The sequence below is a fragment of the Nothobranchius furzeri genome, chromosome 13 (genome assembly GCF_043380555.1).
Source record: "Nothobranchius furzeri strain GRZ-AD chromosome 13, NfurGRZ-RIMD1, whole genome shotgun sequence".
In the NCBI taxonomy this organism is placed as follows: Eukaryota; Metazoa; Chordata; class Actinopteri; order Cyprinodontiformes; family Nothobranchiidae; genus Nothobranchius; species Nothobranchius furzeri.
The window spans coordinates 24424532-24452171 of NC_091753.1; the positions used below are offsets into that span (position 1 = coordinate 24424532).

Sequence of the window (27640 nt, forward strand, 5' to 3'; positions counted from 1 at the left end):
CGTCCCATGTGCTTCTTGCCAGTCCAGAGTAGAATTATTTGGGATTATGTGTAATTTACATTTTTACTTTTCATATTTAGTCTGAATCATGTGAGAACTTCAGTTGAAAAGTTTGAGCAGAAGATGTTAGATGCTCCCTCTTTCGTTCCCACTGACGTGATCACACAGAATCATAAATGAAGAAAGAGGGAGGTACTTATGGAGTTGTTTTATTTGAAAGAAAAGCAGTGACAGATGTGCCGTCCACAGTGAAAAACAATGCATTCAACTTAAAAAAGGAGTCAGTGTCCGTCTTTGTACAACTTGAACATCTACAGTCGGTTGAGCTGGTCCATGCTCCTGTTGTAAATGGGGTTCTGGTAGTCGCCGTCGGAGGCAAGAACAGCTGAAAAGTGGGAGAAATTCAGTCCAATGTCAGTTCATCGCAAACACCACAGATGAAGTCAACACTCACTGTTTTTGGCTTTCCGGGCTGTAAAGAAAACAAAAACATCAGTGAATCTTAGATTTTTGGACAATTAAAATGTTTGTCGTCATCGTCTTCCTCTGCTTATCCGGGTCCGGGTCGTGGGGGCAGCATCCCAACTAGGGAGCTCCACACCGTCCTCTCCCCAGCCACCTCCACCAGCTCCTCCAGCAGGACCCCAAGGCGTTTCCGGACCAGATTGGAGATGTAACCTCTCCAACGTGTCCTGGGTCGACCCGGGGGCCTCCTGCGGCAGGACATGCCCGAAACACCTCCCTAGGGAGGCGTCCAGGAGGCATCCTGACCAGATGCCCAAACCACCTCAACTGACTCCTTTCGATCCGGAGGAGCAGCGGTTCTACTCCGAGTCCCTCCCGAATGTCCGAGCTCCTCACCCTATCTCTTACCCCCAAATTCCACTACCTCCGCTCCGCTCCGCTCCGACACGAACGCCGGAGCAAAATCGGTCCCGTTGTAGTCAGTCAGAGCAATTCCACTACTGCGGCCGTGCTCCGGCAGTGCGGCGCAGTGTGCCGCCCTCTGTTCCGGCGTCCGGCAAAAATAGAATCAATCCTATTTTTGCCGGACGGCGGAGCACCTCTGCAGTAAATGGAAAGAAATCACAACCGCCCAACAGCAAAAGGAGCAAGCACAACTTCCGTTTTTCCACAATAAATCGATAAACAAAAGGCATTTTTTGTTTCATATGCACAGGTTTAACAACTTTTAACAACTATCAATGGCGGCTGAACTTTAAATGCACAAAAGTAAGCCATGAATACAGTTTCCACTATCAAAGTAGTCACACTTTGTTGATCCAAACACTGCTGATCTCTCAACACAAATGATGGACAGATTAAACAGTTCATTTCGATGCTTCTCCCACACAACGGGTGTTTGGATCTAACTTCCGCGTTTATTGCTCGGACTGTATCGCAAGATCTCGAAAATCCCGCGCATGCTTGTTTGCGCACCTCAGGTCTCCGCACCGGAGCGGAGCCGTTGTAGAGCGGGTACCAGTAAAAATTGAGTTCGGAAGCGAGCGGCTGCGGAAGGCGGGGGCGGACCGGAGCGGAGCGGAGCGGAGGTAGTGGAATTAGGGGGTAAGGCTGAGCCCGGCCACCCTACGGAGGAAACTAATTTCGGCCGCTTGTATCCGCGATCTCGTTCTTTTGGTCATTACCCAAAGCTCATAACCATAGGTGAGAATTGGGACGTAGATCGACTGGTAAATCGAGAGCCTGGCTTCCTGGCTCAGCTCCCTCTTCACCACGACAGATCGGCTCAGCGTCCGCATCACTGCAGACGCTGAACCAATCCGCCTGTCGATCTCCCGATCCCTCCTACCCTCACTGGTGAACAAGACCCCGAAATACTTAAACTCCTCCACTTGAGGTAGGACCTCTCCCCTGACCCAGAGTTGGCAAGCCACCCTTTTCCGGTCGAGAACCATGGTCTCAGATTTGGAGGTGCTGATCCTCATCCCAGCCGCTTCACACTCGGCCGCGAACCTACCCAGCAAGAGCTGAAGGTCAGAGCTGGATGAAGCTAGGAGGACCACATCATCCACAAAAAGCAGAGACGAGATTCTCCTGCCACCAAACTCGACACACTCCACACCACGGCTGCGCCTAGAAATTCTGTCCATAAAGGTAATGAACAGAACCGGTGACAAAGGGCAGCCCTGGCGGAGTCCAACCCTCACCGGGAACAGGTCCGACTTACTACCGGCTATGCGGACCAAACTCACGCTCCTCTGGTAAAGGGACTGAATGGCCCCTAAGAGAAAGCCACCCACCCCATACTCCTGGAGCGTCCTCCACAGGGTGCCCCTGGGGACACGGCCATAAGCCTTCTCCAAATCCACAAAACACATGTGGATTGGTTGGGTAAACTCCCATGCCCCCTCTATCACCCTTGCAAGGGTATAGAGCTGGTCCACAGTTCCACGGCCAGGACGAAAACCACATTGCTCCTCCTCAGTCTGAGATTCAACTATCGATCGGACCCTCCTCTCCAGTACCTTGGAGTAGACCTTTCCAGGAAGGCTGAGGAGTGTGATCCCCCTATAGTTGGAACACACCCTCAGGTCACCCTTCTTAAAGATGGGGACCACCACCCCGGTCTGCCACTCCACAGGAACTGCCCCCGATGACCACGCAATGTTGCAGGGACACGTCAGTCTTGACAGCCATACAACATCCATAGCCTTGAGATACCCAGGACAAATCTCATCCGCCCCCGGGGCTTCGCTGCTGTGTAGTTGTTTGACTACCTCAGCAACTTCTGCCCCCGAGATTGGACAGTCCATCCCCAGGTCTCCCGGCTCTGGTTCTGGTCCAAGGAGAAATACTATTAAAATGTTTGATTGTTGATAATAAAATCAGTGATCTACCTCCTTGATTCTCTGAGCAGGGCGCCATGGCTTGTTGCTTGTTGATCTCTTGCTGGTTGGCTGCACAATAAAAACAGAGGAGTAATACACCCGCCGCAGTCTAGAGGATGATGTGATGCAGGTTTTCACATTACCATAAAAATGTCGACTTAGACTTGCTTGCCGTAACCTGCTAATGAGCTCTAAAGCCATGAAATAACAGTTAGATCAGAAATGACCAGTGGGAACAAATGCTGTAAATATCAGTGAAGCACCTATATGGAATCTCCTTGTTCTCTGACTTTCCACCCTTTCAAATTTGAATTCTTCTATGTTTGGATAAATCCCGACGTTGCTTTGGCTGGACTGAGCTCCACTGGAATGCTGCAGAATTCCTGCTGGAGCAGACTGGTTTCTGGTTGGGTCCCTGGTGACCATGTACTGGTCATCATTTTCTGTTGATGGCAAAACGTTTAATACATGTTGATATGGTTATGTGTGTTTTTTTTATTTTCATTGGCCAGATGAAATAACATACAACACTGAAGCCCGATGAAGGGCAGAGGAAGCAGAGATGTGTGAACGCACCATAAACAAGACTATTATCGTCTGCCCCTACAGGGAAAAGGAAGCAGACAGATTTAGTGACACATTTGCTTCACACAAATAGAATAAAGCAAAACACTATTATCCAGTTTCAGATACTGTTGATAAAAAGCTTGAAGATCTGTGTGATTTACCCATGTGGTGCTCATGACCTTGTTCCTGCGGTGGAGCACTGGGACCTGCGGCAGAACCACACATTACAAAATCTCTTACTTTCATCATCAGCAGATGAATTTGAAAGTTTGTGAAATTTATTCCTCACATTGCTGTTGGATCATATTATCATGTTAATGATTTGAACGGAAATAGAAACTAGATATCTGAAAATAACAGAGAAGGACCCATTCCCCCGGTGGCTGGCTGCAGTGTAAATTTAAGCCCCACCCCTTACATGTAAACTAATTAGATCATTTTAATAAAACTCCAAAATAAAGTTTCCAGCTGCTGGATCTGTTGATTCACCTGGTTCTTACCTATCAGCTGTGTGTTCAAATTCACCATTCTAACACATTTAGCTGTAATTAGCTTTGATGCTTTAAGTTCTTCATTACGCATCTGCTTCTAGTTTCCTCCATGTCAATGATTTTCCAACATTTTTGACTTTTCTATTATATGCATGTTGGCTATAAATGTCTGTAGGCCTTGATGAAAGTGGGCATCAATTAAAGAAAAGTTTTTACTTTGTGTAACACATTAAATAATATATCTATGCAACTACTTAGGCCCAGTTCACACATCAAGAGGGTTATGCCTATCTTTGACCCGATTCACTTCTTCTCTCAGGCTTATGGATGTGTTTAATTACCGTAATGACGCTAAAACTGTTTTATCAGATATTCCTGCTATGTGCGGGTGTTAAGAGCCCTCTGGTCCACCTAGAAGCACATCAGGACGGGATCACTCCTTACAAAAAATGAGGATACTCAACATGTTGGATTGCCATGTTGACATCGTGGACAAACAAGTGTGCCGCCTGTTGAGTGTGACATGCCGTCAGCTAGAAAGCAAGGAGCTGAAAGCATGCTGCATGGAGCAAAGGGATTCCAAATCCTCCTCCTCCATGTTTGTTTGCAAGTGTTCCTGTTTAATCAGGGAATGTCCTTGATTTATAAGTGATTTTTTTACCACTACTTTTGTTTTAAAAATTATCTGGTATTTTTAAAATCCTGACCAGTGAACAAGGCCTAAGACAAATTTAGATAGTCTCCAATGTGACCTACCGGAGCTGCATGGTGCCATAGGTGCAGCTGCAAAGACAAGGCAGATTATGAAGGATTTTCTCCACATGCATGTAAGGGCTGTACTCCAGATTTCTCCCATAGACTCAGAAACAGGCCCGTTAGGTTATTGGCGATTGGGTGTGTGTGTTGTCGTTTGTCTCTGTGTGGCTCCGTGTTACCTCTGCAGATCAGGTGTTCCTCATAATTTCAAATGATCAGTGTGTGTAATTTAAAGCTTGATCTTCATGTTCCTCAGCTCTGGTGTGTACCAAAAACATTTACCGTCACCTTCAGATATCTCTTTACTTTTATTACCAGTGTTGTTTGCGTCGTCCTGACTTCTTTTGTTGCGCAGGCCTGAAAAGCAGCACAAAGAGAGCTGAATGTCTAAAGCAGCCCTCTACATAATCCGTCTTTGCTGACAGTGAAGGTGTCCGTGGACTCACTTTCATAGCAGCAGTAGCCAAAAAGACACAGCAGGATGAGCGCGGCCACACCAACACAGATGGAAATCAGCGACCACACATTTGCATGTAGTGTACCTGCACAGCAAGTGGTGGTTTCAGAGAGATGTTTAACAGGAAACAGTAGCTGATTCATTTGTCCGCTCTCATTTTTTAGACCTTTGAGGTTTGTGACCCCAGAAAGGAAGCGACAGCATGCCTCCACACAGGCTAAAGACTAAAACCTAAACACTGGAGTGCAACATACTTATGTCGAGTAAATCCAGTTTAAAACATTTATTCTCCTGCTCGCAGATGTAAGATCCCAGATCAGAGTCGTTTAACTCATCAATGCAGATGGAGACATTCCCCACTGAGGCCTGGTTTAGAAAGGCCTTCAGACGACCGTGTCTGGGGTCCAGGAACATAACACGTCCGTTAGATGCAAGAATAACTAGGACAGTCCTATTGTGGACCTAGGGCACCCACTTTAAGCTATTTGTTAAAAAGGTGCAAGGTAAGATCACAGAGGGGCCGAGAGGAGCCACGAGTGAGCGTGTTTCACAGGAATCCTTCTCATTTGGTTCTTCATAAAACTGCTCACCTGAATAAAACAAACGAGAGAACGTTTGGAACGTTGGTTAACATACAGCAAAAATACACCTGGACTGCCATGATATGTATTCCAGTGACTGAATCGCTTTATTGCAAACAATAAAAATGCCAACATCATATTAAACAGAGGCGCTGGTAGAACTGACAAACCTTTGTCTGCATGCAGCTTCACTGAGACACATTTATTCTCCTTCTTGCAGATGTAAAAACCAAAATCAGACTCTCTCAGCTCATCGATGCAGATGGAGAAGTTCCCCACTGAGGCCTGGTTAGGAAAGGTTTTCACTCGACCATGTCTGGGGTCCAGGAACTTAACTCGCCCTTCAGTTGAAAGACCAACCAGGTCCTGGACCGTGTCCAGGTCCAGCTCATGCACATGAGCCCAGGTGACCCAGTCGAAGCCTTTCGTTGTAAAGAGACATGGTAATAAGACAGAAGAGCCAAGCTGAGCCATGAGTGACTGTGCTTCACAGTCCTCCATCTGGATTGGATCAACATTGGACCGCCAACCTGCATGGAGTGAGCCACAAGGATTATTTCAGAAACCTTAAATACATTTAAAAAAAACACGTCGTTCAACCACTCATCACTCATCCATTATAACTGTTTTAATCCCTGTCTCCATCCACCCGTCTGTTCATCGGCCCGTCCATCTATTAATAATTATAAAACTCAGTTGTATTCTGGCAAGAAATGCAAATAAATGAAATTAAAATAAACACTGCTACTCCTGTGTACCCAAACATTCGTTCATTTAGACATGAGATTTGTTTTCAGTTTTTCTTTAGTTTCAATTGATTCAGAAAGGACCACACACATAAGAACAACGACTGCTACAAGGTCAGAGGCCATTTAACCACCGATGGCTAGTTTACATCTGTGGCACAAAGCACCTGAAATAAAACCACCGGATAGTAGCACCTTCCCTCTTTAACAACACACACACACACAAAGAGTTCATGCACAATTTTACACAAAACAGAACCCTAAATGTAGATCAGAGCTGAACATCCACCATCAAGAAGGCTCGAGCTCAGAAAACAGTCTCAACCTAGACTTGAACAGATCTTTATCGGTGATGAGAACGTCTAACCACTTAAACATCTCAGCGGGACTGTGAGAATCCATTTCATACCATTTAACCCCCAACATCCTGGCATTACAACCTCATGAAGTGGTTGCACCATCTCTCGTACATCCAGATCACCTGAAACACGTCTGATCAACAGACGAGATGCGTCCGCTGCTCTTCTTCCCTGATCATTCCAGCTTTTTTTTCGGGAGGGAGGGGGGGGGGGGGTTAAATAAGACTAAAAAAAGTTGGTTTTTTTGTTTTTAAGCTAAACAGCTGTTCAAGTCCAACTACACTGTAAAAATTTTTTATTTTTTACAGGAAATCTCTGGCCGCTGTGGTTACCAGAGTCTTCCTGTAGATTTCACAGCTGCAAATACCTTTACAGAAAAACTGTAAATTCACTTACAGTGATTGAAATCACATTAAAAGTCTGTTAAATCTACATAAAGTATTTGTTAATTTTGCATAGCAAAGTTAACAAATAAACCCTTTCTTGGATCAAAGCTTATTTAGCTAAGTGATACCGCAGCCAGTAGTTTGTACTTCATGGTATGAGGTAGGACGTTCCACCAAGGGTCTCACCTAATTCTGGTTGTTGGTATTTGTCCTGGCCTGGATTTCAACCCAGGTCCCCTGCATATAAGTCAGGTATCTTACCAGTTGAGCTAACCATTAGATGTTTACCAGGACAGTAATTTGATATTTGTCCTGATGCCCTCGTGATCCCAGCAGCACATGATAACTTCTCAGTTTCATGATGCAATTATAAATAAAAAATTTTTACTGAAAATATTTCTGTTATCGAAATTGGCATAATTTAATCAATTGTGTTAAAAGTACAGTTTAAACCTGTAAAGCGACTTACAGAGCTCCGTATTCTCAAAGTTTTTACAATATTTTAATGTAATCTTGTCAAAACTTGTTCTGTTATAAGCATTACAGTGTTTTCTGTGTTGATTACCACTGTTTGTTGTTTTAACCACTAAATGTGTTATTTTCACATAATGTTAAATTAATGTAAATATTACATAAACATATAGTTTAAGATTTTTCAAACATTTACTGTGATTACAACAGAAAATGTGTGTTTTTCAGTTCACAGTACTTTTCTGTTGTGTATTTACACCATTTTTATATAAATTTCACATATTTTTTACTGTGTAGTTCTCTTTGCACAGACTTTTTAGTTGTTCTTATCTTTACAATGAAATGTTTAACTGATTTTTAATGCAGGACATCTTGAAGATTGTTTCCAAACTATAATTATTCTTCAAAAATAAAACTGATTTTAGTTTAGGTGATTATTAAGCTTATTATGTTTGCTCTTCCTTCTGTCATTTCAGGAACATTGCCAAGCTGAGTCCCATCATCCACACCTTCATCTCCTCACGCTTAGACTACTGTAACTCTCTTTTCACGTGTCTGAGCAGAACCTCCCTGAACCGTCTACAGGTGGTTCAGAATGCCTGTGCTCGGCTTCTGACCAAGTCCTCCAAACACACCCACATCACCCCGCTTCTCTTCCAGCTTCACTGGCTGTCAGTCAACTTCAGGGTTAATTTCAAGATCCTGGTTCTGGTCTTTAGGGCCTTACATGGACAAGCACCATCTTACATTGGTGATCTTCTCAGTCCCTACACCCCCAGCAGGTCCCTGAGGTCCAGTGACCAAAGCCTACTGGTTGTGCAGCACCAGGCTAAAGACCAAAGGTGACAGATCATTTGCTGCTGTGGCCCCCAGACTCTGGACCTCTCTCCCCCTGAGCCTGAGATCAGTGGACTCAGTGGTCTCCTTTAAAAAGCAGCTGAAGACTCACTTCTTCAGGCTGGCTTTGGTGTGACCTCCTGTTGATCCATACCTTCTTGATAGCTCCTTGTCCTGCTGGGGATTCGGTCATTTATGTATATTTATTTTTTATTGTGCCTGTGAAGCAGCTGGTGATGTTCATTATAAAAGGTGCTACAAGTAAAATGTATTCTTCCTCCTTTGTTCTTTGTTATTTTACATCCTAAGATGCGATCAGTAATTGTATTCTTGTAAAACGTCTAAACCACATCCTAGTTTGTGTCAAGGGAAACTTTTCACCAGGTTATTCAACGCTGTTTCCAGATGACATGTCATATTTATAACTGTATTCTATTAAAAATGATACATAATGTGCCTTTTTTTTTACCGACAAAGTCAGTTAAATAAATTATTATTTTTATCTTTGGCCAGGTGGTTAAAAACAACAACAAAAAGTTGCTTTTGGAGGAATGTTGAATTCAATAAATTCAAAAGGACTCCAAGTCAACCGAAACTAAGACAAAATGTACTATCCATATGCAAGCATGGATTCTTTACTCTCATACATTCCCATCTTAGTTTTATAAAAGACTCACCATCTGAAGAGACACACACGAGCCACAGGGCTAGAAGAAGCGTCCACATGTTGGATTTTACCGTCAGTGTGAGTGTGAGCTAACAAGAAGAGGAGTGTTTAACTCCTCTGTGCATCACGGGACAAAACCACAAGACCACTGAAGTTGATTGCTTTGCAACATAACTGTACTCTGTTTCTCCATTTGGAAAAAAACATTCATATGTATCACAATTTCTTTATTCAGACCTTAGGATCATATTCATCTTTAAACTCTGTAAAACTAAAAGTTTTCATTTTTGATTGATTGGCCAGAGTGAGAACGACTTAAACTTCACCCTCCAACCACTTCCTGTGGAGCCTTGCTGTCATTTCCAGAGTGGACATTATGAAAAGACAGATGCATGAATTTGTGTTCAGTAAATGTCTGCTAGTAAAATCAGTGAAAAAGAATTAGCATTTAAAGTAGTCTTCACATGAAGTCACACCTTACCACTGCATTACATCAGTTTTAGACACCTCATTTGCAGACAAATAAAAAAATTCACACACAGTTGTAAACACCCTTGTTTTGCTGCTGTGAAACAATAGAAACTTTGAAATATGTTGCAGCTCTCTCTTTTGCAAAATTAAGATTTGCACGGTTAATAATTTCTTCCACGACCACCCCCAACCCCCACTCTTCTCAGCATTGTGGTTGTTTGTTCAACAAACACTGACGGAAGTTTCCCCTTGTGACGTTTTTAAACTTGGTTTCATACAGAAACACCCAAACTGCTGCTAGTCAGTGTTGGGGAGAATACTTTGTAAATGTATTTAGTTACAGAATACTGAATACCTGCTTTAAAATTTATTTTGTAATGTATTCCATTACTTTGCTTAATCCTGGTACTCTGTACTAAATACTTGGTATACTTCCCCTAAAATCAGCATTTAAGTCTATTAAATATCACAGTGAGCTTTGGTAGCTACTCCGCCAGGAAAACAGGGCACGTTCATGCTAAACAATATGAACTGACTGGGAAAATAAAAAAAAATATTAAAATTTTAATTACTTTATTTGTTACGGCTACCAGCCTGGCCATTGGGATGCAGGAGCCAGGATCACCCAGCCCCGGTGATCAGCCTGACACCGCCCTTCCTCCTCCTCTCTTCCAGGCTGCTGAGGAGCACAGCTGATCTGATTCCTGCTGATGACCAACACCTGGATTAAATGGCTGTGCCTTCAGCAGTCTGAGAGGCGGCCGGGCCGGACCGGGACCGGGTTGATGCCAGCTGGTGATCTAGGCCCTGTCCACACGTAGCCGGGGATCTGCCAAAACGTAGATATTTTTCTACGTTTTGGCCTATCATCCACATGAAAACGGAGTTTTTTCACACGAAAACGGAGTTTTTTAAAAACTCCAGCCAAAGTGAAGATCTGCGTTTTCTCCGTTTTGGGTGTCTGCGTGTGGACGGACAAAACCGGAGTTTTAAGGTCCGCAACGTCACTTTCTGCGACAAAAAAATGCTGACATCACGTGTGCGACCTGTGTTTACACTAGCCGACAGCATGGATGCCCTCAGAGCTGCGCTCGCTTTATCAATTGTCCAAGCGCTTTTTGCTTGTTTGTTTTTGCAAGCGGGATTATTGCTCCTTGCGGAAGACCACAGATGAAGGACGAGGTTAAGAACGGGGGAAGTACTGCCGCCTACAGGTCTGGCATGTCCTTAACAACGTATTTATCCGGGTATGTGTGGACAGAGTTTTTTTTTTAAACGAGGTGGTGTGGATGCAAGTTTTTGGAGGGGCGGATATTCGTTTTTTAAAAAACCCGGCTACGTGTGGACTAGGCCTAAGTTAAAAAGGTAGGGATAGAGGGAAGAACAAATGATTGGATTAAGGACTTTTTGTTTAATATATACATTCAGATTAAAATAGGTGATAGATTGTCAGAGGCTTATAGAGTTGACAATGGGACGCCACAGGAAAGTGTGATCAGTCCTGTTCTATTTTCTATAATGATCAATGATGCGTTTGAAGAGATAGGATATGATGTTGGGAAAGCATTGTTTGCAGATGATGGAATATTATGGAAAAGGGGAAGGAACATTCAATACTTGCAGAAGAAGATTCAGGAAGCAATAATAAAATTGGAGAATTGGTCTTTTGAATGGGGATTTAAGTTTTTGGTGGACAAAACAAAAAGTATGGTCTTCACAAAGAAAATAAATGTTAAGATAGAGCTTAAATAATATAGGGAACCTTTGGAGCAAGTTCATAGTTTTAGATATTTGGGTGTAATATTTGATGAAAGGTTGATTTGGAAGGAGAATATTAATAACATAGTTGAAAGATGTAAAAAGGTAATAAATATTATGAGGTGTTTAAGGGGTAATGATTGGGGAGCTAGTACCAAGGCTTTAAAACAGGTATATATAGCAATGATCAGATCGGTTATTGATTATGGTAGTATTGTATATAGTTCCGCAAGTAAAACATTACTGAAGAAGATTGAAGTTATTCAAAGTCAGGCTTTAAGAATTTGTTGTGGAGCAATGAAAACCACACCGATAGTGTTCTTACAAGTGGAAATGGGAGAGATGCCATTGACTCTTAGATTCAAGTTGCTGAAATTAAATTATTGGGCTAGTGTACAAGGTAGTACAGAGGATGAGCATATGGTTAAGGGAGGGATGCAAGTAGGAGGGCAATGTTTCAATGGACAGTATGAGAGTATGGTTTGGAAGTCGTGTAGATTGGCGGAAGCCTTTAAATTAAATGATATAGTTGTTCTTAAGAAATATTTATATTCGCCTACTCCGTTTTGGTTATTTCCAAAAGTGATGATAGACTTTCATATTCAAAATGTAATTAAAATACGGAAAGGTGTGGGAAAATGGGATAATGTTGTGGAAGACAGATTAAATGATGCTCATCAATCATTTGTCCCTGTATATACTGACGGGTCGAGAGAGTCAAGAAATTTAACAGGGTTTTCTTTCTGGATTCCGAAATTTAGTAAATATCATAAAAGTCGAACATCTAATAATCTGTCAGTATACACAGTGGAAATGTTAGCCATTTCATTTAGTTTACAGTGGATAGAACAAAATGGTATTAGGAAAAGTATTATTTGCTCAGACTCCATGTCTGTATTGTTATCAATTAAAGAAATGTCAGCTGATAAGAGGTCAGATATTTTGTATGAGATATTCGAGTGCTTGTTTAGGTTGATGAAGACTGATTCAGAGGTTAGATTTATGTGGGTTCCAGCTCACAGTGGAGTAGAGGGTAATGAAATAGCTGATTATTATGCAAAGAAGGCAACGAAACTGGATACTATGATGGAGGTTCCATACAGTGTTGCAGAGGTGAAATCAGTATTAGACAGCAGATTCTGGATGGATGGCTAGAACAATGGATAAGGGACGTGAAACGAAGATATTTATACAAATTAAAGGGAAAGGTTGGAAGAATGGAAGTCATTCAAATGAGTAACAGAAATCAAGCAGTGATAACAAGGATGAGAATGGGACATACAGCTTTGAACAGTACGCTTTTTATTCTTGGATGGCATAATACCGGTATGTGTGAATGTGGACTTGATAGGGAAACAGCAGAACATGTATTATGTGCTTGTAGATAATATGTGGGTAATAGACCCTTTTACTGTTTGTAAACAATATGACGTCAGCGAGAATGCGCGCGCAGCTTGGCAACAGAGAATGGCGTTGTTTCAGGCTTTATCAAGCTACGCTGCGGGGTTATCACCGGCAAATCTTGAATGTTATATTATTAAACTCACTTTGACGAATGGCAACAGACTCCCGGATCCCTGTGGCATTACGGAATGGGTGGAAGATGTAGGTGCGTGGCCAGATATCCAGTGGCCCGATATATATACGTTTTTAGTGGAGAGGCCCAGTAAGTACACACGTGAGATGCTACGGGCATACAAATCGTTAGATGCATACAACTATGTTGTCTGTGTCCACGTACAGAAAGTAAAATATCACGACATAGACTCTGAGTTTTGCGTCTTGAAGGCAGAAGTCCTTCCTAGCCAAAGACAAGGACACAAGACTGCTATGTACGAGGCTTGGGTCATAGTAAACAAACCAGAGAACTACATACCTGCATGGCAGGGTGAGTATAGCATAGGTATCTTTTTTTAGCATGCTCAGAGTACAATCGTGTTAATTTGAGAGAAATACAGTTTATACTAATATGTGTCACACAACCTCCCTCTCAGCCGTCAACCTCCTCTAGGGAGGCACCGCAGAGCCGCTCAGACTCCATTACCCAACATCCCTAGCACCAGGCTTCCGTTTCACGTCACCCGCCAAATCTATATAAGGAAGTGCCGCACAACGCCGGCTCACTCAGTCATCGTTCTCACCGAACTTAAACTAGAGTCCAAACCAGATCAGCTCAGATCACGAAGCCTGTTCAGATCAGACCAACCAGATCAGACCAGCCAGATCTCAGAATCCTGCCTGTTCGTACAGATCAGCTTCAGACCAGGAGTCGCCGTGTTCAGCTGTGTCACCATACAGCTGCGCACCCGGCTCCCAAATTAAACAGCGTGTCCATTCAACCCGGCGTCAGTCACTCCGCGCTTGGGTTAAAAGCCACGCCACATCCAAACTCTCGCCCAGCTCGAGTCACCCCGTTACAGGATGACTGAGTCCACAGTTAACCCAGCGGAGTTTGATAACCTGCGTGCTCAGGTCAACCGGATGGAAGTCACGGTGGAACGCCTGGCCGCCAAGGTGGATTCCATCGCCACGGTGGTTCTCCAGCTCTCTGCTGCGCAGCAGCAGCAGACCTCCAGAGACCGAGACCAACATATTTTCAGCCTCCCGGAGAAATGGGATGGAACGCATGGCTCACCTGAAGGACTGTTAGCCACGTTAGCCATGACATTCGAATGTCAGCCACACCGATATGCCACACCCCGCTCCCGGGTGGCGATGCTGGTCTCCCTCCTCACCGGCCGAGCTCAGGAGTGGGCAGTCACCATGTACAATAAGAAATCGGAAGTCTGCAATGACTATGATATGTTCGTGAACGAACTCAGGAGGGTTTTCGTTCCCCCCAGTGGCGAGACGTCAACGGAGACGCAACTCCTCCAGCTCCGGCAAGGAAACCAGACGGTAGCGCAGTACACGTCTCAGTTCCGGACCAAGGCGGCCAAGCTGAGATGGGGAGACGATGCGCTAATGGCGATCTACCTGGAGGGGCTCTCCTCCCGCATCAGAGACGGGATGATCGGACGGGAGACCCCCGGGACCCTGGACGAGGCAGCCGACCTCGCTCTCCAAATGGATTTGCGCCCCTTTACGCGCCGACCTGCTGAGCCCGCGGCAGTGGCAACCAACGATCGGTCCCGCTCAGCCAGCCCACTCACTGATGAGCCCATGCAGCTGGGACACTTAAACCCAGAGGAGGGGCTATGCGCCTATTGCGGCGCACCGGGCCATCGGCGCTTCTCTTGTCCTTCCCGGCCGGGAAACGCCGTCTCCAAGTAGGCAGCAGCAGAGGGGTCCTACTTGGGTCGGCCGGAACCCCCTCGACCCGCACCATGCTCCCAGTGACACTTCATCTCGCCCAGGGGCCCGTTGAGCTGGAGGCGCTTTTGGATTCTGGAGCAGCGGACTGTTTCATGGATAAGGATCTGGCGGCCCGCCTACACATTCCCCTGTCCGCTCTCCACCGAACCATTCCCGTTACCTCCGTGGATGGTACTCCTCTCCAGCCCTATCCCATCCACCAGGAGACGGTGGACCTCCGTATGGATGTACCTCCCCATTCTGAGACCCTCCGGTTCCTGATTATCACAGCCCCTTTATCCCCACTGATCCTGGGTCACTCCTGGTTCTTACATCATAACCCCCAGATCTCCTGGTCAACTGGGCGGGTGCTCACCTGGGGAGCGGCTTGTCATTCCCATGTACCTTCTCAACCTGACTCTGAACCTGAAACCCCAGATGTCGATGTCTCTCAGATCCCCTCCTGCTACCATGACCTGGCCCGGGTCTTCTCAAAGACACCTACCACCACCCTGCCTCCTCACCGACCATATGACCTGGAAATAAAGCTCCAGCCTGGCACAATTCCACCCCGGGGTCGCCTGTACTCATTATCCCCGGCTGAGACCCAGGCCATGGAGGCGTACATAACGGAGGCTCTCCAACAGGGGTTTATCCGACCCTCCACCTCGCCTGGAGCTGCGGGGTTCTTCTTCGTAAAAAAGAAGGAGGGGGGCCTTCGACCCTGCATCGACTATAGGGGTCTGAATAAGATCACGGTCCGCGACCGTCACCCTCTGCCCTTGATGTCCACCGCCCTGGATGTAGTGTCCCAATCCGCCATATTCACCAAGTTGGACCTGCGCAGCGCCTACAACTTGGTCAGGATAAAACAAGGCGAGGAGTGGAAAACCGCTTTCATCACCCCGACAGGCCACTGGGAGTACCTCGTCATGCTCTTTGGCTTGTGTAACAGTCCTGCGGTTTTCCAACGGCTAATCACTGACGTCCTGAGGGACATGCTGGGCCGGTGGGTGTTTGTTTACCTTGACGACATCCTGATCTACTCCCGAACCCTGGACGAACACATCACACACGTGCGAGCCGTTCTTTCCCGGCTGCTGGAGAACGGTCTCTACTGTAAACTGGAGAAATGTGCCTTCCATCAGGAGACCATCTCCTTCCTGGGTTTCATCGTGTCGTCAAGAGGATTTTCAATGGACCCCCAGAAGGTCCAGGCTGTCGCCCAATGGCCGCAACCCACTTCCCTAAAACAGCTCCAGAGCTTCCTCGGATTCGCGAACTTCTACCGCCGCTTTATTCGCAGTTTCAGTTCCATCGCCGCACCCCTCACTGCCTTAACCAAGTCATCCAACCAGACTCACCCTTTCCGTTTCACTCCTGAGGCCACACAGGCATTCCGCACCCTGGTGCACCGATTCACGACCGCTCCCCTCCACGTTCATCTGGACACAACAAAGCCATTCATCGTGGAAGTGGATGCGTCCGAGGTGGGTGCAGGGGCAGTCCTATCTCAACGCGGTCCAGACTCCAAACTCCACCCATGTGCCTATTTCTCCAGGAAATTCACACCAACCCAGAGGAATTACGGGGTGGGGGACAGGGAGCTCCTGGCTATTAAATGGGCGCTGGAGGAGTGGAGGCAGTGGCTATTGGGTGCCCAGGACCCGTTTACCATATGGACAGACCACCAAAACCTAATTCATATCCAGAATGCTCGCCAACTCAACCCCCGTCAAGCCCGGTGGGCTCTGTTTTTCGAATCCTACCACTTTCATCTGGCCTATCGCCCTGGTTCTAAGAATCTGAAGACGGACGCCCTTTCCCGCCATCATGCCCAATCTGCACCCGTCAAGGAACCACCGCCTATTTTACCTGCCCAGAGGTTCGTTGCAGCCCTTCACTGGCCAGTGGAGGACGCCATCCGAGCTGCTCTTCCCACCGAGCCCGCACCTGCTGACACACCCTCCAACCGACTGTATGTGCCATCCACCTGCCGGTCTGAGGCCCTAGCATGGGGACATGCTTCCCGTTTGGCTGGCCACCAGGGGGAGACCCGCACCCTCCAGTTCCTACGTCGGGCCCTGTGGTGGCCCTCCATGGCTAAGGATGTCCATGAATACGTGGCTGCATGTTCCACCTGTGCCCGTTCCAAGACTCCGAACCAACCCCCGGCTGGCGACCTCCACCCTCTTCCTGTTCCCCACAGACCCTGGTCCCACATAGGCCTGGACTTCGTCACGAGGTTGCCTCCCGTCAACCAGCTCGACACCGTCCTGACCATCGTGGACAGGTTTTCCAAGGCGGTCCACATGGTGGCTCTTTCCGGCCTGCCCACCGCTAAGCAGACGGCCGAAGTCCTTCTGGAGCAGGTGGTCCGTCTCCATGGGTTCCCTCAGGACATTGCCTCGGATAGAGGGCCCCAATTCATGTCCAGGTTCTGGAAAGCCTTCTGCCGGCTGGTTGGTGCCAGTAGCAACGGGGCGACGGTGGCACAGGAGTTAAGTGCTCGCCCCGTAATCGGAAGGTTGCAGGTTCGAGTCCCGCTCAGTCTGTCGCTGTCGTTGTATCCTTGGGCAAGACACTTAACCCACGTTGCCTGCTGGTGGTGGTCGGAGGGACCGGTGGCGCCAGTGCTCGGCAGCCTCGCCTCTGTCAGTGCGCCCCAGGGCAGCTGTGGCTACATCGTAGCTCATCCCCACCAGTGTGTGAATGGGTGAATGACTGGTTGTGTTGTAAAGCGCTTTGGGGAGTTCCAGGTCTCTAGAAGGCGCTATATCAAATACAGGCCATTTAGCAGCCTCTCGTCTGGCTACCATCCCCAGACCAATGGACAGACTGAACGCGCCAACCAGCAGCTCGGGCGGTACCTGCGCTGCTTCGCCTCTTCCCAACCAACCACATGGCCAAAGCATCTCTTGTGGGCGGAGATGTCCCATAACCTCCACGTCTCCTCGGCTACTGGTCTTTCCCCGTTCGAGCTGTGTAATGGTTACCAGCCCCCTCTGTTCCCTCACCAGGAACCGGAGACGGAGGTTCCTGCGGCCCAGCTCCTAGTTCGACGTTGCCGTCTCGCTTGGATCCGTGCTCGGGCTGCCATCACACGAGCTAACACGGAGTACTCACGCCAGCATAAGCGCCGCCACCGGCCTAGTCCGACCTTTCAGCCGGGCGATAACGTGTGGGTGTCTACTCGTAACATGCGTTTGCCCGCCGTCTCCAAGAAACTCAGCCCACGGTTTCTGGGTCCTTACCCCGTGGAAAGGGTCATTAACCCCGTGGCTTACCGCATCCGCCTGCTCAGGTCTCTCAAGGTTCACCCCGTCTTCCACGTTTCCCAGCTGAGACCGGTCAGGACCTCTCCTCTCGCCCCCCCCCCCCACCCCCCCCCCCGTGCCCGCTCCACCGCCTCGTGGGGTGTGCGGTGATGGTGTTTATGCTGTGCGCCGCCTGCTGGATGCCCGTCGCCGTGGCAGGGGATGGCAATACCTGGTGGACTGGGCGGATTACGGACCGGAGGAGCGCTCATGGGAACCGTCGAGGGTCATCTTGGACCCCTCTCTCATAACGGACTTCTGGGCTCGCCGCTCTGGGACTTCTGGGGCCGTCCCTCGGGTGGGGGGTCCTGTCACACAACCTCCCTCTCAGCCGTCAACCTCCTCTACGGAGGCACCGCAGAGCCGCTCAGACTCCATTACCCAACATCCCTAGCGCCAGGCTTCCGTTTCACGTCACCCGCCAAATCTATATAAGGAAGTGCCGCACAACACCGGCTCACTCAGTCATCGTTCTCACCGAACTTAACCTAGAGTCCAAACCAGATCAGCTCAGATCACGAAGCCTGTTCAGATCAGACCAACCAGATCAGACCAGCCAGATCTCAGAATCCTTGTCAGAGTCCAAGCCCCCAGGCCGGGCTCTCCCAGCTGACCGACTTCCGTCTTGGACCACATTACCCAGCATGCCCCTCGCGGGGATTCCCTCCACGTTTCACCTGCGTCAATCGATGTCTATATATGGAAGACGCTACACCGGCTCTTCACTCAGTCATCGTTCCACCGTGATCCATGATCAGAGTATTTCCAAAGCTACTACAGCTAAACCTCCACCTTTCCTCCTCAGACCTCATCCGTCAGCCTTTCCAGCACCGCTTTCAGCCCACCGTCTGTATAATAAACGCTCTTACTCCCGAACCCAGTATTTGAGTCTGACAGGATGACTGAGTCCATTAATCCAGCGGAGTTCGAGCAGGTGAAGAGAAAGATGGAGCAACTGGTGAACGAGAACGTTCAGCTCCACGCCCAGGTCGACCGGCTTAACACCAGACTGAACTCCCAGACCGATCTCTCCATGCAGTTGTCTACTGCCGTCATGGCACTCCAGCAGCAGGTTCATGCTCTCCACCTGCAAGCCCTCACTCCACCGACGGGAGAGCCACACTTCAGTCTCCCGGAGAAGTGGAACGGAGAGACGGGGAGTCCAGACGGTCTGCTCGCTACCCTCGAGATGCAGTTCGAGTGCCACCCAGGACGCTTTCCCACTGCGCGTTCTCGAGTGGCACAGCTCACCTCCCTGCTCACCGGACGCGCTGCAGAGTGGACCGCTGCGCTCTATAACTCTAAATCACCGGACTGCAATGACTACGCTGCATTCATGGCTGCCCTCAGAAAGACATTTGTTCCACCCAGCAGCGAAATGGGGGCAGAGGCACGACTCCTAAAACTCCGCCAGAAGGAGCGCTCTGTGTGCGCTTATGCGTCGGAGTTCCGCACCATCTCCGCCAAGCTGCGGTGGGATGACTCTGCCCTTCGAGCCGTCTTCTTGGAGGGACTGGCAACCTACATCTGGGATGAGATGGCGGGAAAGGAGCTGCCCCAGAACCTGGATGAAGTGGTGGATCTGGCGTTGCGCATGGATCAGCGGGTTCTGGTTCGGCCCAAGCCCTTCACTCGCCCATCCAGGGCGCCTGGACCTCTTCCTCGTTCCCCCACGCCTGCTCCCGGACCCGCTTCTACTGATGAGCCCATGCAATTAGGCCATCTTCCTCCAGAGGAGAGACAGCGACGGTGGCGCGAGGGTCTCTGTGCCTATTGTGGCTCCTCCCACCACAGACGCCTGAACTGTCCATTACGTTTGGGAAACGAAGGAACCCACTGAGTATCGGGGTCGCTCAGCCTGGGTCACCTTCAGCCCCCACCTCTTCAAATCGACTCCTTCTTTATGTTACCCTCCTTCATGGTGAGGCCTCACTCCAGATGCACGCGCTGGTGGACTCGGGGGCCGCTGACAATTTTATGGACATGGATCTGGCTAAGCGCCTACGGATCCCCATGACCCCCTTGGAGAGAGTTGTGCCAGTGACCTCGGTGGACGGTAGGCCCCTCCAACCCTATCCGGTCCAAAACCGAACCCAGCCACTCCAGATGATTGTCCAAGGCCACAGAGAGACCATCCAGTTCCTGATCATATGTGCTCCCTCCTCTCCTCTAATCCTGGGATTTCCCTGGCTCCGTCTCCATGACCCCCGGATTTCCTGGTCCCAGGGCCGCCTTTTGGAATGGGGGGCCCAGTGCCAGGCCCACCTCTCTCCTCCTCCATCCATGCCAGACTGCCTGGCCGGTGACCCTGGCCCTCCAATCTGCCACTGCCCTACCGGGACCTGGCTGCGGTGTTCGACAAGCGGCGCGCCACCACACTGCCGCCTCACCGCCCGTACGACATGGAAATCAAGCTGCAACCAGGAACCAGTCCACCCCGGGGGCACCTTTTTTCTCTCTCTCCCGCCGAGTCCAGAGCCATGGAGGAATATATTGACCAGGCCCTCCGGCAGGGTTTCATCCGACCCTCATCGTCCCCAGGTGCCGCAGGCTTCTTCTTTGTGAGGAAAAAGGAGGGTGATCTCCGCCCCTGTATAGATTACAGAGGACTGAACAAGATCACAGTCAGAGATCCTCATCCTCTGCCGCTCCTCACATCCGCCCTGGATGCCATCTCCCAGGCGTGGATTTTCACCAAGCTGGACCTCCGGAGCGCCTACAACCTGGTCCGTATCAAAGCTGGAGATGAGTGGAAGACGGCGTTCATCACCCCTACCGGTCACAGGGAGTACCAGGTCATGCCCTTCGGACTGTGCAATAGCCCCGCCGTTTTCCAACGCTTCATAAATGATGTCCTCCGTGACATGCTGGGACGGTGGGTGTTTGCCTACCTGGATGACATTCTGATCTACTCCAAGTCAGAGGCCGAACACTACCACCATGTTCGCGCTGTCCTGACCAGGCTCCTGGACAACAACCTGTTCTGTAAGCCCGAGAAGTGCTCCTTCCACCAGCGGTCCGTTTCATTCCTGGGCTACCTGATTTCGGATCAAGGTCTAACTATGGACCCTCAGAAAGTCCAGGCGGTGAAGGACTGGCCCCTACCAACCAGCCTGAAGCAACTGCAGAGTTTTCTGGGTTTCTGCAACTTTTACCGTCGATTTATCAGAGACTTTAGCACCATTGTGGCGCCTCTCACCTCTCTCACCCGACCGAGCCCTCCTGGTCAACCGTTCCGGCTCACCCCAGATGCCATTCGGGCCTTCCACTACCTAGCCGCTCGTTTCACATCGGCTCCTATCCTGTGCCATCCGGATCAGGCAGTCCCTTTTGTGGTCGAGGTCGACGCTTCGGATGTCGGCGCCGGCGCCATCCTGTCCCAAGGCGGCCCAGATGACAGGCTACATCCCTGCGCCTACTTCTCCAGGAAGTTTTCCACCACCCAGCAGAAGTACGGCGTAGGGGATTGCGAGCTGCTGGCCATAAAATGGGCATTGGAGGAATGGAGGCCGTGGCTTCTGGGCACCACTCAGCCGTTCACCATCTGGACTGACCATCAGAACCTAACCCACATCCGGTCTGCCAAGCAGCTAAATCCTCGCCAGGCTCGCTGGGCCCTCTTCTTCGAACCCTACGAGTTCCATCTTGCCTACCGCCCTGGGACTAAAAACCAGAAGGCGGACGCCCTCTCCCGCCAGTTCACACATTCAGCGCCCACGTCCGAGCCGGCGCCCATCCTCCCGGAGCACCGTTTCGTGGCCCACCTTGGGTGGCCGTTGGAGGAGGCCATCCAAAACGCCCTCCGGGATGACCCAGCGCCGCCAGAGACCCCCGCCAGTCGGCTCTACGTCCCGGCGGCCTGTCGCAGTGAGGCGTTGGCCTGGGCCCACTCATCACGCCTGTCTGGTCACGCGGGCTTCTCTCGGACTCTCAAGTTCTTGAAACGGGCTCTCTGGTGGCCACGTATGGAGAGGGACGTTAAGGAATTCACGAGCGCCTGTGATGTCTGCGCCCGCTCTAAGGCATCCACCCAGGCTCCGGTTGGCACCCTCAGACCTCTTCCGGTGCCCAGCCGCCCCTGGTCCCATGTGGGGCTGGACTTTGTCACAGGTCTCCCGCCGGTCAATGACCTCGACACCATCCTAACGGTCACTGACCGGTTTTCCAAAGCAGTTCACTTCATCGCCCTCCCGGGCCTTCCCTCGGCCCGATGCACTGCAGAACTGTTTCTGGAGAATGTGGTGCGTCTCCACGGGTTCCCGGTCGACGTGGTCTCAGATCGTGGTCCCCAGTTCACGGCCCGTTTCTGGAAAGCCTTCTGCCATCTAGTGGGAGCTTCTGTCAGCCTGTCTTCGGGCTACCACCCACAGACCAACGGTCAATCTGAGCGGGCGAACCAACAGTTGGGCCGGTACCTCCGCTGCTTTGTCTCGGCCCAGCCCTCGCAGTGGCCTAAGTACCTCCTCTGGGCGGAGCTGTCTCACAATCTCCACACCTCCTCGACCACTCAGATGTCCCCTTTCGAGGTCTGCTATGGCTACCAGCCCCCAGTCTTCGCCCACCAGGAACCCGAAGTTGCGGTGCCAGCCGCTCAATCCCTGGTGAGGCGCTGCAAGAACGCATGGATCAAGGCGCGGGCCTCCGTTACCCGGGCCAACGCCCGTTACTCACACCAACACCTCCGCAGGCACCGCCCGGGTCCCTCCTATGCTCCAGGGGACAAGGTCTGTGTGTCCACGGCAGGCCTCCGAGTCCGCGCCGGTTCCAGGAAGCTCGCTCCCCGGTTCCTCGGGCCCTACCCCGTGCAGGAGGTCATCAACCCGGTCACGTACCGGCTGCTGCTGCCTACAAGCCTTCGCGTCCATCCTACCTTCCACACCTCCCGGCTCAAGCCTTACGTGGAATCCCCCCTCCTGCCACCTCAGGCTCCAGCACCTCCGCCGGCCCGCTTCCTCGACGGTGAGCCCATCTATACAGTCCGGCGCATTCTGGACGCTTGCCGCCGGGGTCGGGGCTGGCAGTACCTCATAGATTGGGCGGACTACGGCCCCGAGGAACGCTCCTGGGAGCCGGCCCGCTCCATCTTGGACCCTGCCCTCATCTCGGACTTCTGGGCCCACCGAGGTGGCCCGGGGACTTCTGGAGCCGTCCCTGGACCGGGGGGTCCTGTCAGAGTCCAAGCCCCCAGGCCGGGCTCTCCCAGCTGACCGACTTCCGTCTTGGACCACATTACCCAGCATGCCCCTCGCGGGGATTCCCTCCACGTTTCACCTCCGTCAATCGATGTCTATATATGGAAGACGCTACGCCGGCTCTTCACTCAGTCATCGTTCCACCGTGATCTATGATCAGAGTATTTCCAAAGCTACTACAGCTAAACCTCCACCTTTCCTCCTCAGACCTCATCCGTCAGCCTTTCCAGCACCGCTTTCAGCCCACCGTCTGTATAATAAACGCTCTTACTCCCGAACCCAGTCTTCGAGTCTGACAATCCTGCCTGTTCGTACAGATCAGCTTCAGACCAGGAGTCGCCGTGTTCAGCTGTGTCACCATACAACTGCGCACCCAGCTCCCAGATTAAACAGCGTGTCCATTCAACCCGGCGTCAGTCACTCCGCGCTTGGGTTAAAAGCCACGCCACATCCAAACTCTCGCCCAGCTCGAGTCACCCCGTTACAATATGCAGTGGGAGAATACAGATGAATTAGAATGAAATGTTAATTTGAAGCATGAAATAAAGCGTATAAATTTATATGTAATCTTATTACATAATTACCTTACCTGATATAAAATGGGCGCTACAAACTCGAGCGTTTCGGATTGTGTTTTCAGTCCAGTTTTCATCAACCCTTTTGATGGCCTGCAGCCACAGACGCCTCCGATTTTGTTGAAATGGATGTGCTCCCTTCGGAATTCTGTAAAGTTTCAGTCCACTGCTTGAAGAGAAGCGATTCTGGCAACCATACACGCAACAACCCGATGTTTTTATGTGCTCAGAACTTCAAAACAAAGGGTTTAAAACGCTGTTTTAGTATCGAGTGTGAATGAGGAAGCCTTCACTCTCGTTGCCAGGCTGCGCGTGCAACTTTTGATGACGTAGGTAGTAAAAGGGTCTATAGGAAATTGTTGGTTGAAAAATTAAAAGTTAAAGGATATAAGAAATTTGATTTGAATATTCTGTTAAATGGGGGACTAGTGGTGTATAAGTTAGTCATAGACTTTTTAAGGGACAGTGGATTACTTGATAGAATTTAGTTATTTTTTATTTTTTAAGTAGGATGCTCCCCACTTCGACTCACACTCCCATTCAGTAGGTGGCGGAAATGTACCTGAAAGTTGGTTACCACCCGCCAATTAAACAACAGAAGAAGAAGAAGTCTGGGAGGCAGCAGGGCAGAGGTTCTGCTGTCCTCCAGGCCTCGGTTTGGTTTTAACCCCTTTGTTTAGATGAGTTTTAACTGTAATAGTTTTAACTCTGAGTGATCCAAATGGATCTCAAATTTGATGTGGACTTGGTTGACTCTGTTTTAAGGTTAACATTGTAGTTTACTGACTTTGGGATTTTAAAACACTCGGTGTTTTCGTAGTGCGTCGGTTTTTATTATCAACTTGTGTTTTTAAAGCACCTTCTGTGTCAGTAAAACTTTTAACAAAGTTTTAACCAGGTGTTTTAATGTTGATAATTCGCCCTTTAAATATTAACCTTTTTAGTCTTGATTTTGTTTGTTTTGCATTCTTAATAATGCTCTCCATCTGTTTGCACTTGTTTTTAGAACCTTTTATAACAATTAAACCCATTTTAACTCCACTGTCACATTTCTTATGTTACCCCCTCCTTCACATTTTAACACCTCCTGTCAGGGATGTAACATTATTACTTTATTAATCAAAGTGACAACAGATTGTTTCTGTAATAAAATGACAAAGTGGTTGAACATAGCACAGCATTACTGTCTTTATCACCATACAGGCACTAAGGAAGCAAAATAGATGAATAATTATTAGAAACTGTTTTTCTAGAATCCACCCCAAAGTGAAACATTGTCTATTACCGTATTCCCCAGAGTTAGACGAGTGGGGGAAAAGCATTTTGTAACCAGTGCAGTAATTCTCCTGATCCAGCAGCAATCCGTTTGCTTTTGCCTAGCATAAAAAACTGAGTGAATGGGAACTAGTAGCACCGTGGTTGCAAATGACTCAATAATGATACCAATCATTCCTGGTGAGCTCAGTAATCACGTCGACTGCAAATGAAAACTAATATAAAGCACAAAGGTTTTGCAGGAGCTGATTTAGACTTGGGACTACATTATGGTTACGACAACCACCGCTGTAAGCCGCCGCTGCATGGTGCATGGATATAACAGTGGTTGAAAGAGAACAGTACTGTAGGTCATTCATCCCCTCTGTAGTAAGAGTGTATAACTCCTCAGTTTAAAGTGTACTGGCATCATCCTGTTACACAATAACACCAATGCAATACTCAGAATGTGTTCAATACTATTCAATACCAGATTTACATAGTATGTCAGTGTCCCTTACAGTTTGCTGCATAGCTCGGAATCCAAGTTCTTCATGTTTTATTCGTGGTTTTTAGTCCTCGAAGGTTACAATACTAGACTACTTCCTATGTGTGTATACATGCATCTTTGTTATTTTTCATCAAATTATTCTCTTAAGTGTCTGTGTTGCAGTAACAAGTACATTTCCCCACTGTGGGCTCAATAAAGTATATTCTATTCTAGACTGAGACAATCTAAAGGCCCAGGAACCCTTTGTAGGTGTTTTAGATTCATCAGCTGATTAGAGTGTGACACTGAGTTTAGAATATTGAACATTTTCACAATTTTCTAATTGTGTGATATTTAGAATGTGGGGTTTTCACAAGCTGTAAGCCGTAAATCTAACAATTCTAACAAAAAGCTGAAAAATCTGACTTTGCATGTGTTGAGTCTGTCTCATCTACTGTATTAGTTTCAGCTTTTAAAATGAATTACTGACATAAATGAACTTTTGCACCATATTTTACTTTTTCAAGTTTCACCTGAATATGTCTTTGTTTTGAACAACACATTGCTAGCATCCCATTAACATCAGCAGATCATAAACATTTGTCAAAATATTTTTTTAGTGTTTATTGAATTTTCTACAATTACAAATCATAAAAAGATGAAAAAGAGAGAGGGATACGCAACATAGCATAATATGAACATTGTTCACAGCAAGCCTTTTATCTGGGAAATTATTCTGAGCTCAGACAGATTTAAAAAAAAGTCAGAATATTGTCCAGAAATATACCAATAACTATAATTTCTCTGACATTCTGGAACATTGGGATCAGATTATTCAGCTAAGTTGGATTCACATACGCTCTTATTAACCACATATAATGAATTAGATGAGAAATAATGATGTTTTTCCCAGAAGGGACAAGATTGAGATAAAGTTGATATCTAATCTTTTATCTGTGCACCTCATGCCACACCTGGAATATATTTTTTACAAAGCATTGCTTGCGTGTTTGTTTAGTTCTCATATTTAGATGAAGATGACATTTGAATCAGTGGTTAAAAAAAGTCCTGCTTGAATTCTGACTTAACCCAGGAGCAAGGCCGTGATACTGATGACCAGCAGGGGGCAGCATAAAGTTGTGTATTGTTCCAAATCAACCAGCACAAGATTGTTTTCCTTTCTGTGAATTAATGAACAGAGTGCCTGCTTTCAATGCTTTTAGTCAGTCTTTTCTGAAAGATGATAGGAGCCTATAGCTCTGCTTGGGCATCTTCATCATACGGAGGTGTTTTCATATGAACTACATGTGAATATAAGATGTAAAGAGTTACTTTATCTTTGAGGAACTGGATTTATTGTCACCTTCAAATTATAATTTTGTGGTTGTTTTAATGTGCCATTATAGAAGTTTTATTTTTAATCATTCTAATTAAGCTTTATCGGTGGATAATTTATCATGATTTGCTGTTATTATGATTTATGTCCAGTTGAAGGTGTTTCTGTGTAAAACGTATGTTTCATTTGTTTCTTGTGGAGCCTATCCTCTGGCCTCATGTAAGCAATGGTCATTTTTAGAATAATTTTAAACAGTTATTGGATGTGTGCATAAATGTAACAGTCAGACAATTGTTGTTTTTTTTTACTAGGGAATGCCAAACTAAAATCTGCATGCATGACCACAGCACAGCCCCGATGAGCTGCAGTTTTAAAGTGACAACTTTACAAAGGTTTTGCATATCAGGAAATATCAAATAAAATAATCAGTAAGTACCAGAACTTATGCAAATGCAATCTGAGATGATAAAAAGTCATGAAATATTACAATGTGCCATTATTTATTGAGTAAAAGTACTGACTCAGCTGCTGCATGACAGCTGGGTCCCATCTGCTCAAAGGACGTTACGAATCTCATCCTTTGGTTCTGTTTTCCGTTGCTGCAGATGCCTGAAAAAAATCAAAAGAGGAAATAATCTATTTTACAATCGCTGAAAACAAATGAAGAAAACTCAAAACTCCTCTGAGAGCATATGCTCACATGTAGGTTTCATAGCAAATGGCACCACACAACAGGATGAGAGCAGCAACACCAACGCCATCGGTCTTCGTCTTACGTTCCTG

General features: G+C 47.9%; 1 protein-coding gene across 6 annotated transcripts; it reads right to left on the reverse strand.

Moving 5' to 3' along the window:
* Positions 1-193: 193 nt before the first annotated feature.
* LOC107395451 (uncharacterized) lies at positions 194-27640 on the reverse strand. 6 transcript variants are annotated; one of them, XM_054742888.2, is made up of 13 exons: positions 27558-27640; positions 27379-27466; positions 5875-6234; positions 5113-5208; positions 4982-5023; positions 4667-4693; positions 3581-3625; positions 3429-3455; positions 3116-3295; positions 2996-3043; positions 2862-2921; positions 455-472; positions 194-385 (listed from the first exon to the last, which is right to left on the reverse strand). In XM_054742888.2, exons 2-13 carry the CDS (start codon positions 27389-27391, stop codon positions 312-314), a joined length of 990 nt encoding a protein of 329 aa, XP_054598863.2. In that variant the 5' UTR covers positions 27392-27466; positions 27558-27640; the 3' UTR covers positions 194-311. The 6 variants fall into 6 exon arrangements, with proteins under 6 accessions (XP_054598863.2, XP_054598865.2, XP_015830332.3 ...); XM_054742890.2 differs by lacking the exon at positions 4667-4693; XM_015974846.3 differs by lacking the exons at positions 27379-27466; positions 27558-27640 and adding an exon at positions 9181-9339.